General features: G+C 43.1%; 1 protein-coding gene across 1 annotated transcript in view; it reads right to left on the bottom strand.

Annotated features, from left to right (window-relative positions):
- LOC142503585 (uncharacterized) overlaps positions 1-18,573 on the bottom strand; it is a 35,486-nt gene extending 16,913 nt beyond the window's left edge. The window contains exons 1-5 of the mRNA XM_075616479.1: positions 18,513-18,573; positions 6,125-6,352; positions 5,468-5,773; positions 3,992-4,069; positions 3,526-3,626 (exon numbers count right to left, since the gene is read on the bottom strand). Coding sequence (XP_075472594.1) covers positions 3,526-3,626; positions 3,992-4,069; positions 5,468-5,773; positions 6,125-6,352; positions 18,513-18,573 — 774 coding nt within the window. The remainder of the gene's footprint in view (positions 1-3,525; positions 3,627-3,991; positions 4,070-5,467; positions 5,774-6,124; positions 6,353-18,512) is intronic.
- Positions 18,574-19,191: the final 618 nt, after the last annotated feature.

The raw sequence follows: 19,191 nt of genomic DNA, 5'->3' as shown, positions 1-19,191 counted from the left end.
CGTCGCTTGGGGGCGGGACTTACATCCGTAATCCTTTTTAAGGACGCCTTGGGCCATGACAAGGGTCCCACGTCATACGTGGTGGACCCGCTTTTAAATGTTGTAGATGTAGCATGATAACAAAACAGCTATGTTTTAGAGTTATGTTAAAATGTTGCTAATATGGTTAAAGGGATAGGAAAGTACGTATATTTATTCCGTCAGCAATGTGTACTACTCTTTCAGGTTATACTATATTGTATTCGGCAACAATTTCTTTGTGATCGCTACATGTTATGCAGTCTGCAATGTTACGCTGTATCAACGCATTGGAAGGGAAAATGGTGGTTAAAAAAAAAAAAAAAAAAAACATTTAAACGCACAGTCAACGCATAAGGGTTGTTATATTTACCATTCTTCTAGAATTAACTGTTCGTCTGGCTGCAACTGGTCGCTCCAGAAATGCAAGGCATTTTCATCCACGCTTGACCCACCCGCTGAATCCAGTATGACACACATCTCCTCCATGAAGCGCTCATAGGAATCGCCACTGCTTTCTTCAAAAAATTGGTCGGGAGGTAGGTTCATTTCTTCTGGTTCCCATTCCAATGCATTTTCAGCTGAAAGGCTTGGTACATAATCATAGTACTTTTGTTGTTGTACAATGTGGGTTTCAGGAATGGAGGGTGCAGATATTGCAGCAGGTATCGATTCACACGGAACAGTAGTAGCGGATCCATTGCTATTGGCATTAGGAATAAATATGCCTTTCACAACAATATATGTGCCCTCTTTCAGGGTAAAATGCTTTTCCTTTGCAATCTTCCAGAAACCATAGGTGTGTTCTAGCTTATCCTGCACACGTTCAAAAAAGTCATTAGTTGATAAAGTGAATCTTATTGAGGAATTAAAATTCCGCGCATGCCTACGGTCTTGGTAATAAGGATATTTAGCTCGAATCAAATCATAGATTTGGCGTGTGCTTGCTTTGTGTCCGCGACTGTTTAAAATTGCTTCTGAAACCATGTACTTATAACCTAAGAGGGGATTCATATTGTTAACGAATTCATCAGCCATGTCAGAGTAGCACAAAAGATGTGTGCAGTTCTGTCTTCTTTGCTCATCAAAATGATTCTGCTCAATGGCTAACAAATTCCTGTGTTTCGTTTTCAAGGTCAACAAAAGTAACTACTTTTACTCCTTATTTCAAAGGCCAATTGGATGTGTCCTTTTAATTGGTTTAAGTATTGTGGTTAGTGATAGGCGAATGTGGGAAAAACATGTATCATTTTTTTATCTCGTTTGTGAAAACATTCCTACACTTATTTCAGTAACATTGAGTTTTCTTGCAAAATAACAAAGAGCAGTGTGTGAAAATAGTGCTTAGACAGCCATATCAGTAAATACACACACCTGCAAAATGAAATGTTTTGTTCCCACATACATTTCTGTGTGTATTTGAAAGTCTGGTTAAGTCCCTGTCTGCATGAGTTTAAATACGTGTGTATCTATATATATATAAATATATCTCTCTCATAAATATATATATATATATAAAGTGTATATTGTACTATATGTATATTGTGTGTATGTGTATGTGTATGTGTATATATATATATATATATATATATATATTATATATAAAAAATTAAAAAATTTTTTTTTTATATATATATATTATATATATATATATATAAAAAAAATGTTTTTTTTTTTTTTTTTTTTTTTAAATATTGCTGGAGTACACACAACATATTGATGGCAGTAAGTAGGCCTTGTATGAAACCTATTTAAATGGTGATAAACATGAGTGAATTAAGTAATAAACATTTGTTTGCACCCAATAATGTTAGAGGCTCACACTTAGTATAGTTGTCAAACATTAGGCCTGTATTATTAAAATAGTGTGTTTTCACAAGGAAGCATGAAGTGTATGTTTTTTGTAAATACATCTATACCAGTTTAGATAGTACTATATATACACACACACACACATACACACACAGTGTGTGTCTGTGTGTGTGTGTGTGCATATATCAATACATACTACATATATATTAGTATCAATTCAGAGATGTTCTTGAAACAAGAACACATAAATGATTAAAGGACAACATTACAATGGCCACCAAAGGTAAGTAATATTTAACACAAAATCCTGCTGTACACGTACAAGAAAGATGTTTGCAGTTAAATAGGTGCTTTTATAATTGCATGAAAATAATATGCACATGCAATGATTACATCAATTAACACACCCAAATGCAATGTTTTGCTGCAAAGTCAATGGCAGCTTCTCTAAACTTAGCAACTGGCTCCTGGTGGACCATTACTGAACAGACGATTAAAACATAAATATTTATAACACTATTCATTAATTAGGAGTGTTAACATTTCCAAAACTTCACGTGTACAAGAACATACTTGAAAGTTTGGAAACAACACAGTCTTCAGCATACATACAATAGTAATTAGATAATCTGAAGTCAACAAAACAAGGCCAAAGACATATTTTCTGAATTATAACATTTATTTTTTTTGTTCCTTTTGCGAGCGAGTAACAGGCCTGCTTGTTGTCTCTTGAATTTTCCTTTTTCTTTTGCCACCAACTTTAGGCACAACAGAGCCACTTTGAGTGGCCTCTGGCACTTCACGGGCAGGGCTTGTGGCCAGTGACTCACCTACAGGGCTTTTGGGCAGTGACTGTTCACCTACGGGGCTTGTGGCCAGTGACTCACCTACAGGGCTTGTGGCCAGTGACTCACCTACAGGGCTTTTGGGCAGTGATTCACCTACAGGGCTTTTGGGCAGCGATTCACCTACAGGGCTTTTGGGCAGCGATTCACCTACAGGGCTTTTGGGCAGCGATTCACCTACAGGGCTTTTGGCCAGTGACTCACCTACAGGGCTTTTGGGTAGTGACTGTTCACGGACAGGGCTTGTGCCCACTGACACATGTGAGCAAGTTGGTAGACACTGCACAAGTGATGGTTGGTCTGTTTCATGTGTGTCTTGTTTTGTTTTTGTCGCCTCCTTTGTAGGTGTCTGCTGCTGAATTTGTACAGATGGCAGCGGTAGGATGTCATCAGGAACCTGCACAGCAATGTCTGCTACTTGACCGGTAACATTTGGGCCTGGTGAATGAATATCAGATGAATGTGGTGAAAACTGACCTGCATGAACAGATCCTGGCTGGGAGGTGTTGAATTGTGGTACATTAGTCATTCTCCAGTAATTAGCTTGTGTTTGCTGAACAACTAATGCTTCGAATGAGGTGTTGATTTTTTGCAACTGTTTAGGCACTTCAATGAAGACTCTGTGGAGATGTGCCAATTGTGATACTGTTTCTTCCTGCAGTGCAATCATCCTTTCCAGCACTGTCATCAGGTCAGAATGGCGACGATTTTCTGCTTCCACAATTTTTCCCTCAGAAGCTACAATTGCATCATATGTGGTATTTGCTGGACGTTTTGGCGGTAAAACAGTTTCAATTGGAACCTCTTCATGGTCACTTGCTTGTATTTGTGTGTCTATGGCGGCGGCGGCATCATCATCATCATCATCATCATCATCATCATCATCATCATCATCATCATCATCATCATCATCATCATCATCATCATCATCAAAATCCTCTTCATCATGTTCTACAAAAAAATGTACACATTATTAAATGGCATGTTAATCTCTGCTGTGTTACTATGTAATTGTACTGTGTCATAAGTAACAACTAACATGTTTCCATACGTTTTATAACCTCACATTAAAAACTACCTTGACTTAAGAATAATGTTTGGACTCAGTATGAAATATGAGTGAATGAAAACTTGCTGTAAACTCACAACTCCTACATGATAGTTAACATCACTAACACAATACAAGTTGCCTTACACTTCATTTTCACTGACACTAAGTAATCCTATTTAAAGAAGATGTGCAAAACAAATAATGAACATGACAACATAACATATAGAAGAGCACATATTATATGGCCACCAACTGATACACTCACCTTCTAGGTGTGTTGAGCTGGCTGACCCAGGTGAAGACACTTGTTCAGTCTCAGGTGACACATGTCCTTCAGGGGCAACTATATATAACAATAACATAAGTTTTACATTTACATGTGTAAATATTGAACAAACAGTTATTGTATGTTCTGTATTTATGAGTACCTAACAGCATCATTTCCTTAACCCAAAATGTGTGTGTGAAAGTGAACATAAATAGTTGTAATAACAATGTACATGCCTGTGTACTTAGAACTTTTGAGTTCCCTAACATAAAACATACTATGTTTCTGCAGTAATGCGTGAGGATAAATAGATAAAATTTGAACATAAAAATCATATGTTGTGTAGTGATATCAGTATCATAATGTACATAACTATCATGAGATGACCATTCACAATGGTTATCATGAAGGTGGTCATATTGCAAAAAGTGTTGTTTTTGGTAGAGGATATGTGTGGTACATTAATATAAGATGTGGCACACCTGAATGTGGCTGTGACTCAACAAGACAACACATGCAGTGTGTGATAATGTGTCGTTGATAGTAGTAGTTCAACTATAGATATGAGTGAACTAATGTGTGACGTACGCTTTGATAAGTAATGAGTTGTTGGGGCATTTAGTAGCTAAAGTGAAGCTTTCAAATGAGTGTGATTAACTTCAGTTGTGCTAGTCAGGTTGTAAGAACGGTATTCCCTTCCCCAAAAAGCCTAATCAGCCACACCTTTCAATTACTTGAAACAGGTGCAAATGGTGTGAACTAAGTTGACCCTAAAATGAGGCTGTAATTAGTGTGTGTGCTGAACCCCACCCCCTCTGTTGAAGTGTATGCTGTGATGAGATATTAATTGCAGCTGCTTTAACACAATGGTAGATGAGCTAAATAGTCGTGTGCAGTTTTTAAGTTATGAAAACAATGACATAAAATATGATACGTGTGCCTCATTATGCTGTCTGTATATGACTTAAAGCAAAAATGGACCTTTTCATAAACAACTATAGATGTGTTAGTGCAAGTGATGTTTGTAGGCCGTTGCATGCAATATATTTGATGCATGCTTAAAATAGGCAGTAATGTCATGTTTGTCGGAGTAAATTAAATAAAATACACAATAATATTCTACATATTTATGTTCTGTACCTGTAGCTAGTAATAATTTCTGATTAACATGTGTTACACGTGTGTACTACCCTGTTGTTCCCCATCTTCGCCCACCATCAATTGCTTCCACTGCAGCAATGCATTTTGGGAATTCACATGTAAATGAGAACGCAATGGCACGTGCTATATTAGTTACTGCTTTTAGTAGGACTACAACATATATGTCTATTTTGAGATATATATATATACAGAATCAGACATATACATATATAGATGCAGGTATGCTTATATTGTGAAGACAGTATAAAAAGCAGTGTAACTATGCAAAATAACTGTAAGCAACGACACGCCTAGTACAGTAATATTTCTCACCTGGTGGAAATTGTGAGGGGTAAATTCCTATATCACGGTCACCAGGTAAGCCTTCCACGACGACGGGAAGTAATTTTGCCCGAAGCAGCTCCTCCAATGGACTTAATATGAGACGTTGTGGTGTCGGCCCACCTCCAGTGCCAGTAGCATGCACGCGTTGGTGTTGTATTTTCTTTTTCAATTTGGACCTAATATCATCAAATCTCTTGTGACAATTCCGCTTGTCCCTCACATGATTCCCACACGCATTGACACCAATGACTATTGTGTCCCACATTTCTTTTCTGCTTGCTGAACTTGTCCGCCCTTGAAAAACATATAAAATATATGAGGTAAATTAATAATAATATAAGCACCAGTTTCCTACACTGCTAGCTGTTCCAAGAGATAGCAAACATGCTGTTTTATGTGTAATATGTGAAGCACATGAGCATTCACTACTAAACCTATACATGTAAGCAAGGTTGCATTCATATTGTATGCAGTTATGGCAAATTGACCGCCTGTGTTTAGTTGTCCTTGTAAGGCATGATAAAAAGCTGTGTTTCCAGACTAATTAACATAGAAAGATATTGTGAAGCCATATTTGCATATGAACAAAACTCAGATGACCTAGGATCACATGTATTTGAATAATAAATGTAAAGGTACACTTACCTAGTAAATGTCCATATATACTGTCATAGTGCTCCAGAATGCCAGTGACAAGAGCTGTATTTTCCTGGTCATTGAAGCGAGGATTACGTGGCTTCTCCACACGTTTCTTCCGAGCAGGTTTAGGGTCAGAGCTTGGCTGGTGCTGACTGGACTCTCCTTCTTCCAATGGAAGAGCCTCCAAAAGCTGCCCACCAGCAAGCACGCCACCACCATCCACCCCATCAGCAACTGCGCCACCAGCAGCACTCCCAGCACCAGCACTCCCACTCCTAGCACCAGCACTCCCACTCCTAGCACCAGCACTCCCACTCCTAGCACCAGCACTCACACTCCTAGCAACAGCACTCACACTCCCAGCACCAGCACTCCCAGCACTCCCACTCCCAGCAACAGCACTCCCACTCCCAGCAACAGCACTCCCACTCCCAGCAACAGCACTCCCACTCCCAGCAACACCACTCGCAGCACCAGCACTCCCACTCCCTGCAACACCACTCTCACTCTCAGCAACATCACTCCCCTGAACAGTACGTTCATTCCGACGCGTACTCGCACGAGTAGCACTCCCACTCCCACCGGCATCACTCTTCCCACGCTTTGCGGGCATACTTCCAGCACTCACAAAAAACAGACAAGAAATGTACAGGCAATCACACGAAACACTTCCACATATAAAACAAGACAAAGATGTAAACAAAACAACAAAGGACAAAGCTCACCCAATACACAACAAGTCTCTCAGTCAATATGCAAATCTTCAAACAGCCAGCTCTGTGCGTCTCTCTCTCTCTCACTCCCAACAACACAGAGAATGATTAGCAGTACACGTTGCCTTTAAATATGGCGCTCAATCCAAAACATGCTTGTTTCGCCTGATTCAGCAAGATTTGTGATTGGGCAACCTAACAGCACCGCGCCACGCACGCCGATACACCTGTGTGTGATCGGCTAATCATCGTGAGAGTGGGCGGATTTGTTTTCGGGTTGATTTTGAATGTATTCGGCACTTACTGCATACGGAGAGGAAAAATCGCCAATAACATGACTAATCGGTAAGATTGCCGATTTCACATAATCGACGCTTACTGCATGAGGCCCATAGACATCAATGTAATTTCACATAACATTCAGCTCTTTGTAGATGACAGAAAGATACAATCAAACTACAGCTGCAGCGACTTTTTTTCTAATAAAATCACGCGTTGTGTACATTGGAATACCGATGTCATGACGCGGGATGTCTTCCAACCTTTCCGCCTTAAGAAGCGAGTGCGGCGAGTGCAGAAAATGGAATTTTAGAGTTCTGGTTTTTAAACACCTTAAAATGACACAGTTGACACAGTAGCACAGTACTGTACACTTTGCAATTCATTCATTTCATTGCACCCAAAGAAACAGAATTCATGAAATTCAACAAAGCAATCGCGATAAGCGCGGGTGCCTGGGGTGATTGGCCGCGTTCAGGCTGCGTGGAGTACAGCAGAGCACACGAAATCGGCGCTGTGATTTTTTTAAATACATGCCGCTACATCTGTAAATTCTCTAGCAACATAAAAGCTTCTAGCACTGATGATACATCACTGCTAAATAAACTCAGTCTCACATGAATACTTTATATTAATATGACTCGTTTGACTAGTTTAAAATGCCTGTTGCAGAGTACATGCAACCACACACACGGGGTCTCTTGATAAGGCTTATTTATTGAGCCTTAAAACATACAGCACACAAAACAAAATAGCTTCTCTTCAGCATAGAAAACAAGGCAGCTGCTCTTCAGCATTGTAAGGAATCCGCTCCACGGTTTACTGGTTGCCTTACCTTGCAGACCGGTGCAGTTCTGGAACAGCACTCCTGAGGTTTGCTGCAGCCTGGATTCACTCACCAAAGCAATACACACTCCCTCTGGTATCTACTGCAGCTGTGCAGCCTATCACTGCAACCTATACTTGCATTCACTCATTGGAGCAGTACAGTTCACACCCCCACCGGGGATTGGCCTGCGGGCCTTTAAGTATTGCTTTCCCATAATGCTCCCGGCCGAGCATAGTCCTTACTGGATGTCACTACCTGTTCTGCCACAAGCTCCTGCTTGTTCTCCTGTGCTGAAGCGGAGGTTCCGCGCTGCGTCCTTCAGCTTCCTTCAAGCTCCCGCTTGTTCTCCTGTGCTGAAGCGAGGTTCCGCCCTGCGTCCTTCAGCTTCCTTCAAGCTCCCGCTTGTTCTTCTGTGCTGAAGCGGAGGTTACGTCCTGCGTCCTTCAGCTTCCTGTTCTCCTGTGCTGAAGCAGAGGTTTCGTCCCTGCGTCCTTCAGCCTCCTGGATTCCTGCACTGAAGCGGAGGTTTCGTCCCTGCGTCCTTCAGTCTCCTGGATTCCTGCACTGAAGCGGAGGTTTCCCTGTGTATCTTCAGCTTCCTGGTTCCTGGGGCCTACTCTTTCCCTAATCTAGAGAGGCCGTGTCCTGGTTCCTGTGCTGTTACAGAGGATTCCCCAGCCGCTCAGGACTCTTGCGCTGTAGCACTGGTGCACCCGTGCAGCAAAGCGGTGTGCTACTCTGGTCTGCCTACCATCTCCTGTGACCAGGACCATGGGCCATGGTCGTCGCTCGCGCAGAGGCCAACCTCGCGCTCCTAAGCTGAAGCGGGGCTCTCCTGACTACCTGTTGCCGAACTCTTGCCTGAACAATGTTTATCCTGATGTCTCCTGTCCTGACCCTGGCTTGTACAACGACGACGCTGTCTTCTCCTTTCCTGATTCTGCTACGTATGACAATGAACTGCGCAATCCGGATCAGCCTGCGCGGTCTCAGGTCGGTGCTTTTACAACCCCACCTCAGCCTCGCGGTCCGACCCTGGTTTGTGGCGAGCAGAACCCTGACAGTATGCTCGGCCGCACAAACTCGGACCCCGCTGAGGTGTGGGTTGGTAAGTTTTTTCCTAAAAACCTGTCCCGGTCTGTAGACCAGTCCCAGTTTGAGAATGATTATATATGCGATATAATACCCCTGATGGAAGATCCGTTTATGTCGGAGGGCTTAACTCCCTTGCAAAAGAAATGCCGTAATGATCTGGTTTGTAAGGCTTTCTGCCTCAGAGACTTAAAACAGTATCTGGCCAGTGTTTTGGCCAGTGCAAACAGTGCTTTCTCTCCTGATTCCCCTTTAACTGGGGATAAGGTGTGTCCTGTGGAACTGGTCAACGCCTGTAGTACACTCAATGCCCTGGCTTTATCTTTGGACATTCCTGTAGTACTCCCGGACCCTTCCGCCATGGTGGCTCTCGCTCACGACACGCTGCATGTACTTTCCTTGGTATTGGATGGTTGCTTGTTAAAACAGGATCGCCCCCTGGCCGCTAACGCCGTCCTTTGGCGGTTTCCCTCGCTTGCCAGTCCTTTTGCTAAACCGGGGGACGTATCTCCCTCTCCAGGAGATGACCAAACGGAACTATTACCAATATCTCCCAGCGTAGTAATTGCCACAGTCCCTAGCTCTGATTGTATGCCCGGGTTCCCTGACACCAATGATAGGTTTACGTTAACCCCTGCCGATCAGTCCTGTGAGGTCCCCCTAGAGAATACATATGTTTCACTAACCAACACTAAGGTTCTACTATCAGAGAATAAGTCCCTTAGTTCCCCTAGTTCTAGCTCTGAATCTCTCTCTTTAGGTCTTGAGGGTTTTCCAGCTTTAACCTCTGCTAGGCAGTCCTGTGCGCTTTCCCCGTCAGAGAAGGAATCCCTAAGTTCTGTTCCCAGGGTCATTTCTGTATTAACCCCTGTGGGGCAGCTCTCTGAGTTTCCTTTGGTAAATCCCTGTTCTCTGTCAGTCATGGTCACGCCCCTAACTCCAGAGGAGATATTCCTTGTCTGTCCTAATACAGAGAGAAGATTACCTATGTTCTACTCTCAGGCACTGTCTGCATTAACCCCTGTAAATTCTTGCTGCCTCCAAGTTAATGCCTTCGTTTTACCCTCAGAGAATGAGTCCACAAGTCAGACAGCAGAGGTTGCATTGAGGGATTCCCATAACCGTACGGAGTCCTTAGATATTCTTTGCTATAAATCCCCTGCTTCAGCTCAAGTTTCCGCAGTTTCGTCTCCGGAGACTTCGGCTAAAGTTCTGGTTCCTGATAAATGTATTCAGGAGTCAGGTTTTTCCCTAAGCTTGGTCGCAGAGTTCCTTCTCCCGGGTATTTCACTGAACCAGCCTGTCGCCCACATAGCGGTGATCCCTGCTTCAGCGCATAGTTCCCACATTATGGAGTCTGCAGTAATTTCTGGTTTCCCAGACATTCCTTACTAAATACCTACTTCAGAGACCAGTACAGTTATGATTAACCCCCGTGTACTGTCTGAGTTCTCCTCCTCTTTAAGCTTAGGGTTAAAGGCATACAGTAGTCTGTATGTCCCTCCTGGGGTTCATATTATGTTCCCAGGAATGTTTGCTGACGCACGGTTTTCTCCCAATAGTGACGCTTTTTCATATAGATTAGTAAAAAGCTTGCACACTGTTTCCCTTTTCGCTGAATTGTGTCTTACTAGTTTTGAGACTCTGAGAGGTAATGATTCTCCTTCTGATTCTGAAGCTCTTCCTACAAGGAGTATCCTGACTGGGGGTCCCCCTGATTTCTCTGTCCAGGCTAATTCTCCAGGGATCAGCATATCTGTGGTCACTCCCTTAGTACTGTCTGAGGTCACCATGCATATATTACAAGTCCTGGGGTTTAAATCTGAGCTGTTTAGCTGTCCTGCCTTTGCTGAAACCCAGTCCCTCAGTACTGTGTCTAAATATGCCCCAGCAAACATGGGGTTACTCTGGGAAGAAATTAAAGCTCCTGTCTTAAAGGGTATTTTTTCTCACATGTCCAGCAAATCTAGGACCTCAGTAATTTTTTCTAAGTCACTTATCAATACATCTGATTTTTTCTCTAATCAAACCCAGACACCCTCACTATCGGTTAGGAGTCCTGTGATCAGAGATTTTGCACTAGAAAACACACCTATTCATGTTTTTGTCAGGTTAGGTACCCCTGTGGTTAGGGTCATTGCAGTTTCGGAAAAGACTCCTTGTACTCCTAAGGTGCCTGTCATTAAGAGTTTTCATAGTTCATACTTGCTGCTTGTTGATTCTCAGGGCCCTGTCACTGAGGTACAGACTTCAGCTTCTGATGTTAGCTTCCCTCCCACCACTACCCTGGCTCTGCCTTTTTCTCAAGCTACTGATTTGAAAATCCCAAGGACTATTCCTGATTCACTGACAATACTATCTTCCTATGAAGATTTCCCAATATTGGAGAGCTCTACTGTTGTTTGCTTCTCTGCTCCTGCTAAACCATGGTTTTGTCCCTCGGAATTTTCGGTTACCCCTGTTATTTCATCTCAGTTGGAAATACTCTGTACGTATCCCAAGATTTCGGTCCTTATGCCTGGTTTACTGCTTGCCTTGTCACCTTCCATACCAATACCGGGAGATGCTTCCAACCAGCCTATACCCTTACTAACCATTACCTGGGAGCCTTCTAGAGGAAAAATTCCTCGCAAATTCCAACATGCAGTGGTCAGCCAAGACTTTTTCTGTTACAAAGTTCCTCCTGGTGTATTCGATCAACTATCAGGGCCGCTGATCCTAGATTCAGGTTCCTTTATTAAAGACTGGGCTTTCAGTGGGGGTTCTTCTGCCGTTTCTGCTCTGGAACTCTCTGGTTCTTCACAGCCCTGGATTTCCAGGACATTTTGCGAGGCGAGCCATGTACCAAGGATGTTTCTTCCATCAATCTCATATCCTAGAACTGTACTCACCAAAGAACTGCTCGTTTACGGATGCCCTTTCTACCTAAAGAATTTTAGGAGCAACTCAATGTCCCCAAGGCCCATGGATGGTGCTGCCTGGCCACAGTTCTCACCGGGGGGTGGGGGTACACTAAGGACTAATCACGAGTCTCTGGAGCACGACTCTAACCCTAATCCTAGACGGTTCAGCAACAATTCCCGGTCCTCCAACTCTATGAGTGCTCATGTTCGCCCGGAGGTCTCGCGTGAAGGGGGGGGGGGGGTACTGTAAGGAATCCGCTCCACGGTTTACTGGTTGCCTTACCTTGCAGACCGGTGCAGTTCTGGAACAGCTCTCCTGAGGTTTGCTGCAGCCTGGATTCACTCACCAAAGCAATACACACTCCCTCTGGTATCTACTGCAGCTGTGCAGCCTATCACTGCAACCTATACTTGCATTCACTCATTGGAGCAATACAGTTCACACCCCCACCGGGGATTGGCCCGCGGGCCATTAAGTACTGTCTTCCCATAATGCTCCCGGCCGAGCATAGTCCTTACTGGATGTCACTACCTGTTCTGCCACAAGCTCCTGCTTGTTCTCCTGTGCTGAAGCGGAGGTTCCGCCCTGCGTCCTTCAGCTTCCTTCAAGCTCCCGCTTGTTCTCCTGTGCTGAAGCGGAGGTTCCGCCCTGCGTCCTTCAGCTTCCTTCAAGCTCCCGCTTGTTCTTCTGTGCTGAAGCGGAGGTTACGTCCTGCGTCCTTCAGCTTCCTGTTCTCCTGTGCTGAAGCAGAGGTTTCGTCCCTGCGTCCTTCAGCCTCCTGGATTCCTGCACTGAAGCGGAGGTTTCGTCCCTGCGTCCTTCAGTCTCCTGGATTCCTGCACTGAAGCGGAGGTTTCCCTGTGTATCTTCAGCTTCCTGGTTCCTGGGGCCTACTCTTTCCCTAATCTAGAGAGGCCGTGTCCTGGTTCCTGTGCTGTTACAGAGGATTCCCAAGCCGCTCAGGACTCTTGCGCTGTAGCACTGGTGCACCCGTGCAGCAAAGCGGTGTGCTACTCTGGTCTGCCTACCATCTCCTGTGACCAGGACCATGGGCCATGGTCGTCGCTCGCGCAGAGGCCAACCCCGCGCTCCTAAGCTGAAGCGGGGCTCTCCTGACTACCTGTTGCCGAACTCTTGCCTGAACAATGTTTATCCTGATGTCTCCTGTCCTGACCCTGGCTTGTACAACGACAACGCTGTCTTCTCCTTTCCTGATTCTGCTACGTATGACAATGAACTGCGCAATCCGGATCAGCCTGCGCGGTCTCAGGTCGGTGCTTTTACAACCCCACCTCAGCCTCGCGGTCCGACCCTGGTTTGTGGCGAGCAGAACCCTGACAAGCATGCAGGACACAGACAGTTCATCACACATGTACTTTGAAAACAGACCTTATAGCAGTAATCTCTTCAGTATTTCAGTCCTGTCTCCTGACCAGCTTGCCTGCATGTGTGTACAGCCTGGGGGTTTTAAAACACCTTGATTATGCAGCTGGGGTCAGACTAATTAAGCAGCCCTTCTCAACTGAAACTTAACCTAGTCACTGCTGCACTGCAAGCCTAAACATAGGTTTGCCAGGTATATGGCTGGTGACGTTCATTCACCCTGTCACATTCCTCCCCTGTTAGTGTGTGGCTGGGGCCACGCACGGCTGAAGCCCGACCATCCACACGTTCTCTAGAAAAGAAGTCAGCATTTGCATTTTCTTATCCAGGCCTCTGCTGAATCTCAAATGAGAAGGGTTGGAGGGCCATATACACTTGGTCAATCTAGCATTGGAGTCCTTCATACTATTTAACCACTTCAATGGAGCATGGTCCGTCACAAGAGTAAAATGGACTCCTGCCAGGTAATGCCTCAAAGCCTCGATTGCCCACTTTACTGCGAGGCACTCCTTCTCAATCACTGAGTAGTTTTTTTCCCTCGGGAACAATTTCCTACTCAGAAAAGGGATCGGATGTTCCACTCCCTCAAACTGTTGTGACAACACTGCCCCTAGCCCTATCTCTGGTGCATCGCTTTGCACTACAAAAGGCATGTTGAAGTCTGGGCTTCTAAGGACGGGACCCTCTGATAGACACCTTTTTATGTCTTCAAAGGCTCTCTGACACTCCCTTGACCATACCACTTGTGTAGGGGCACACTTTTTTGTGAGGTCCGTTAATGGGGCTTGTAGACGGACGTTCACAGAGGTACACAATTAGGAGGCTTTATAATGTGAAATTATAATAGGCTTTATTGTGCCTGTTCCTTTTGATCAGGAAATTATCCAAACACAGGGGGGGGGGGGAACAAAGCTTCCATTCACTTGGGAGTATTTCTAGTGAAATCCTATGCAATTAGTTCACGTCTCCATTAGTTAAGCATGTGTCGCAGCCCCAAAACATATAGCATGAAAATAAGCAGATATAAGCAGTCTCTTAAGAATAAAAGTCTTATCTGTTTCTTGGAGGGAAAATCTTCTCACTTCCTGGTTCAGCTTCAGGTGTAGTAGTTTTCCCTGTGTCTTGAAATCAGCTCTGCTGTGCAGAGCTCAAGACCGGTCAGCTCCAAAGGTCAGCTCTCAGTCAGAGCTAAGGAGAATCACTTCCTGTCTCAAAGGCAGGCTTTTTGTAAACAATCTAATCAGGCAGGTGGTGTTTAGTAATTAACTACCACACTGCTAGATTAAAGGCACATTACTGAACAGGAATAAGTCCCCTGTTACAGGGCTGCAACTTCCCATCGGGTTTAGGGACCATAACTAGTGGACTATACCACTCACTGCATGATTCCTCAATCACTCCTAAGTGTAACATTTCTTGTACCTCCTTCTCTACCAGGGCCCTACGACTTTCAGGCAACCTATAAGGACGGGAACGTATTTTTACCCCAGGTGCTGTCTCGATCACATGTGAAATGAAATTAGTTTGCCCTGGCAAATCAGAAAAAACATCATGGAATTGTGTAATTATTTCTAACAAGTCCCCTTTTTGTTCAGAGGACAACTGTCTACCCATTGGGATTTTATCGCCACCCACGATGTTCTCCCGTGGGGGCTGAGGACCCAAGTCCGTTTCCCCCTCCATCGGGTGGATGAATAGAGGCCGCTGCATCTTTCAGGGTTTCAGCAAGTTCACATGGTAAATTTGTTTACCCTTCCTGGACCCTGGTTGAGCGATCTCATAATCCACATCACCCGTGTGGCAGAGTACTTCGAATGGGCCCTGCCATTTGGCCAGGAGTTTGCTCTCACAACTGGGTAACAACAACTTCACCTGATCTCCTGGGTGAAACACTCTCATACGAACATTTTGATTGTAATGTCTCTCCTGACTGTCCTGTGCTGATCTAAGATTCTCCTTAGCAAAATTCCCGACCACATCTAGGCGCTTCCTAAGGTCCAATACATATTGCAGGGTATTCTTAGAAGGGGACCGCTGTTCCTCCCAGGACTCCTTTAGGAGGTCTAGGATACCCTGGGGTTGGCGGCCATACAGCAGCTCAAATGGAGAGAATCCCGTGGAGGCCTGGGGAACTTCCCGCACTGCAAACAGCAGAAAAGGGAGAAGTTCATCCCAGGCTCTCTTCTCTGAATCTACAAATTTTCTCAGCATCCCTTTTATAGTTCGGTTAAATCTTTCCACCAATCCGTCAGTCTGTGGATGGTAGACCGATGTCCGAACAGATGACCTCTAGTAATTTTAAGACATCCTGCATCAGTTTAGCCATAATATTTGTACCTTGGTCTGTCAACATAACCTGGGGAAGTCCAACCCGTGAGAACAGCTCCAACAACTTGTTGGCTACTTGCTTTGCCGTTGCTGTTCTCAGGGGGAACGCCTCAGGATATCTTGTTGCATAGTCAACTATTACAAGAATAAACCTGTGTCCTTTCGCAGAAGGTTCTAGAGGTCCTACCAATTCTACCCCGGGGTCTCTTGATAAGGCTTATTTATTGAGCCTTAAAACATACAGCACACAAAACAAAATAGCTTCTCTTCAGCAGACAAAAACAAAATAGCTTCTCTTCAGCATAGAAAACAAGGCAGCTTCTCTTCAGCATGCAGTACACAGGCAGTTCATCACACATGTACTTTGAAAACAGACCTTATAGCAGTAATCTCTTCAGTATTTCAGTCCTGTCTCCTGACCAGCTAGCCTGCATGTGTGTACAGCCCGGGGTTTTTAAAACACCTTTATTATGCAGCTGGGGTCAGACTAATTAAGCAGCCCTTCTCAACTGAAACTTAACCTCGTCACTGCTGCACTGCAAGCCTAAACATAGGTTTGCCAGGTATATGGCTGGTGACGTTCATTCACCCTGTCACAATGCCACTTGCTAAAATCTTGCTGTTATAAAAAGGCATCAAATGGCATCACATTAGCTTAATTGTTTTATTGATATTGAATCTTTTATTTAAATATCAAATATACAAAGTTATTGACTTACAGTACATCAAAACATGCAGACAACTTTTTTTCTGAAATAGGATTTACATTGCCTTCAAGTGTATCATGTTAACTTTTAATGGGTAGTCATCCCTGTTTCCCATGGAATTAAATAATGTAATGTTTTATCACCAACCAGAGCACAGGGAAAGAGAAAATAGAATCTCCAGTGTGGGAATTTTTACCACTCATGTCATTGTGACAGGTGACTACTTTTTATTGAACATACCAACTGGGATAATACAAGCAGATGGCTATGATTTAAGCCTGCCCCATATGGATGAACGAAAAAGGCACTGGCAAACATATAGAACAGTTCAAACATTGCATTGTTTTCAAAATGAATCTCTAATGCAAAGACCACTCACAAAACTGGGCCACTATATATTTTATTATTTTGTACACATCCCAAATAAAAAAAAAATCAGTACAATGTCTTTGTTAATATTTTCAAGTAAAATAATGAATTATACTCATACTAAAAATCAATCACATTTTATAAACTCTATGTTCTTTTTATGGTGTATGTTTCTAGGCAACTTAACCCAAAGACAACGGAATGTTAGCCAACTTAGATCCTTGTGTCAATGGCAAACATGCAGCATACAATGATACTTAGCATGCCTTCAATATCCAGATACTATCCTGAAGTCAGAATTTGACCTCTTACAATATGTTACATATTCAGTGATCATTGAATCCTTGCCAAAAAAATCCCTTAACGCTTGAACTGAAAATTAATTATTATTTTAGGTATGAATAGAAGAATGAATATGGTGTTAGCCAGTAGAATAGACACATACAAGAAGGATGTTGATCCAGGGAGTAATCTGATTGCCAATTCTTGGAGTCAGGAAGGAATTTATTTTCCCCCTTATGAGATTTCATTGGATGAAATTTCACTGGGCTTTTTTGTTTGCCTTCCTCTGGATCAATATACTGTAAGTATGGATATAGGATAAAGTATCTAACGTTTCAATTTAGCACAGGTTGAACTTGATGTATGTATGTCTTTTTTCAACCTGATCTACAATGTAACTATGTAACTATGTAACTATGTAAAAGCAGATTATAAGTGATACCTTTAATGGCTAACCCGTTGTTAAAAAGAGTGCAAGCTTTGCAGGACCACAAAGGTCTTCTTCAGTCACCCTAAACAAGGAACCTTAATCACTGATTAGCCATTGAAAGTATCCCTGCTTTTGTTTCTTTATTTTAGGTATGGTTATATAGTGTTCGACAAACCTATACATTTTTACGCCCCGGGCGAGTGGATTTAACATCGTGGCGAGCTCCGATTGGCCCAAGCAGCACACGTGTGGTACTAGGTGGCGAGTAGATTTTTCTGTTCGGCGAGTAGATTTTTTGGTGATTTGTCGACCACTGGTTATATAGATATATATTGGGTAACTGTATATGTTCCCTGACGAAGCCGAGTGGGAGAAACGCGTTGGGCTATTGAGAGAGGCACATTGGTGGTAGCTCAGAGCCACTCAGTACACCACTGTTCCCCAGGTTTGGAGGACGCCAGACTGAAACAGACGGGGAAGGAGAAAGATATGATGATATCTCTTAACCTGAAAGGAAATTGGAAAAAAATGGGGCTCCAAAAATATGGGATTCACTTGCAAATGAAAGAAAAACTGGTGTATAGTTTATCCAGTATACTTTCTATGAGAATTGATAGCAATAATGCAGAAAACCTTTAGCAAGCATATAATGAGATGAGATATACAGTATGTGTGAGTAGTCTTCTGGAGGTGTTAGCACTGAACTACAGTCCCACCCTAATTAGAGTATATCTTGGATCTTTTAAACTGTCCCAACACATAGAGATAACCTCCTATATTACAAAGACAGTCCAGTACTCCTGGATTGATACTCACAATTAGATGACAGTCCTGCTACTCCTTAGTGGAATCCACAGCTGTAGGAGTTTTTCACTTGCAGGGTAGTTTCTTCTGTGTGCAAAGCATCTGTTTAAAGAGCAAATAGAAAAACCTGGCATGATGCCAAGAAGACTGCTGCACCACCAAAATATAATAAAGCTAAGAGGATGCCAAAAAAACACTTATTGTAAAAAAAATGGAGAGACTACACTGACATGTTTCACCCAAAAGGGCTTTATCAAAGTGTATGTGATCTTACCTCTATCAGGGGTTTTTGTATGCTCGCCAAACCCAGAAATTAATTCCTTGATTCCCGCCATACACACCAACATGAAGACGTCAAAAGCGTCATCATGTCAACCCAGTCTGTTAAAACAACAACTTTATTGATCTGAACAACACAAAACTTTACAAAAACAAAGTCAATATGTCACAAAAGCACATTCAAGGAAATATACATGGTAAAGGAATCGAGAGGTTTGGGCCTATCAGGGTCGGATGAGATCACGGGGATCCAAAAAGACCAGACAGAAACAACACAAATAATTAATCTCTCAGATAAAGTTCTCAACACCTACCATATCCAGTTATTATCTAAGGGTCTATCCTTCTCACCGACACATCCAATAGAAACTTTTGAATGTATCATGGATGTAAAACTCTTTTCTGGAAAGTTATTATTGTACAAATTCTTCCTAAGGCGACAACAAAATAACTATCGTAGCACACCTTTTGAAGTATTTGATCAAAATGACTTTGAGTTTCTAAAAACACTAAATAGTCTTCTAGAAGAAAATGAAAGCGGACTAAGTGAGGGCCCTTTTACTGACTTAAGGGGTAAATCGAAATTTACACCTCCTTTTGAACAAGTTCAAATGTGGACCTATTCTCAAAAATGGTTACAGCGGATATTAAAAAACTTCCGAGATCCTATACGA

Source organism: Ascaphus truei, chromosome 1 (assembly GCF_040206685.1).
Source record: "Ascaphus truei isolate aAscTru1 chromosome 1, aAscTru1.hap1, whole genome shotgun sequence".
Lineage (NCBI taxonomy): Eukaryota > Metazoa > Chordata > Amphibia > Anura > Ascaphidae > Ascaphus > Ascaphus truei.
The sequence above is the reverse complement of the archived record's forward strand: the minus strand, read 5'-3'. Positions and strand labels throughout refer to the sequence as shown.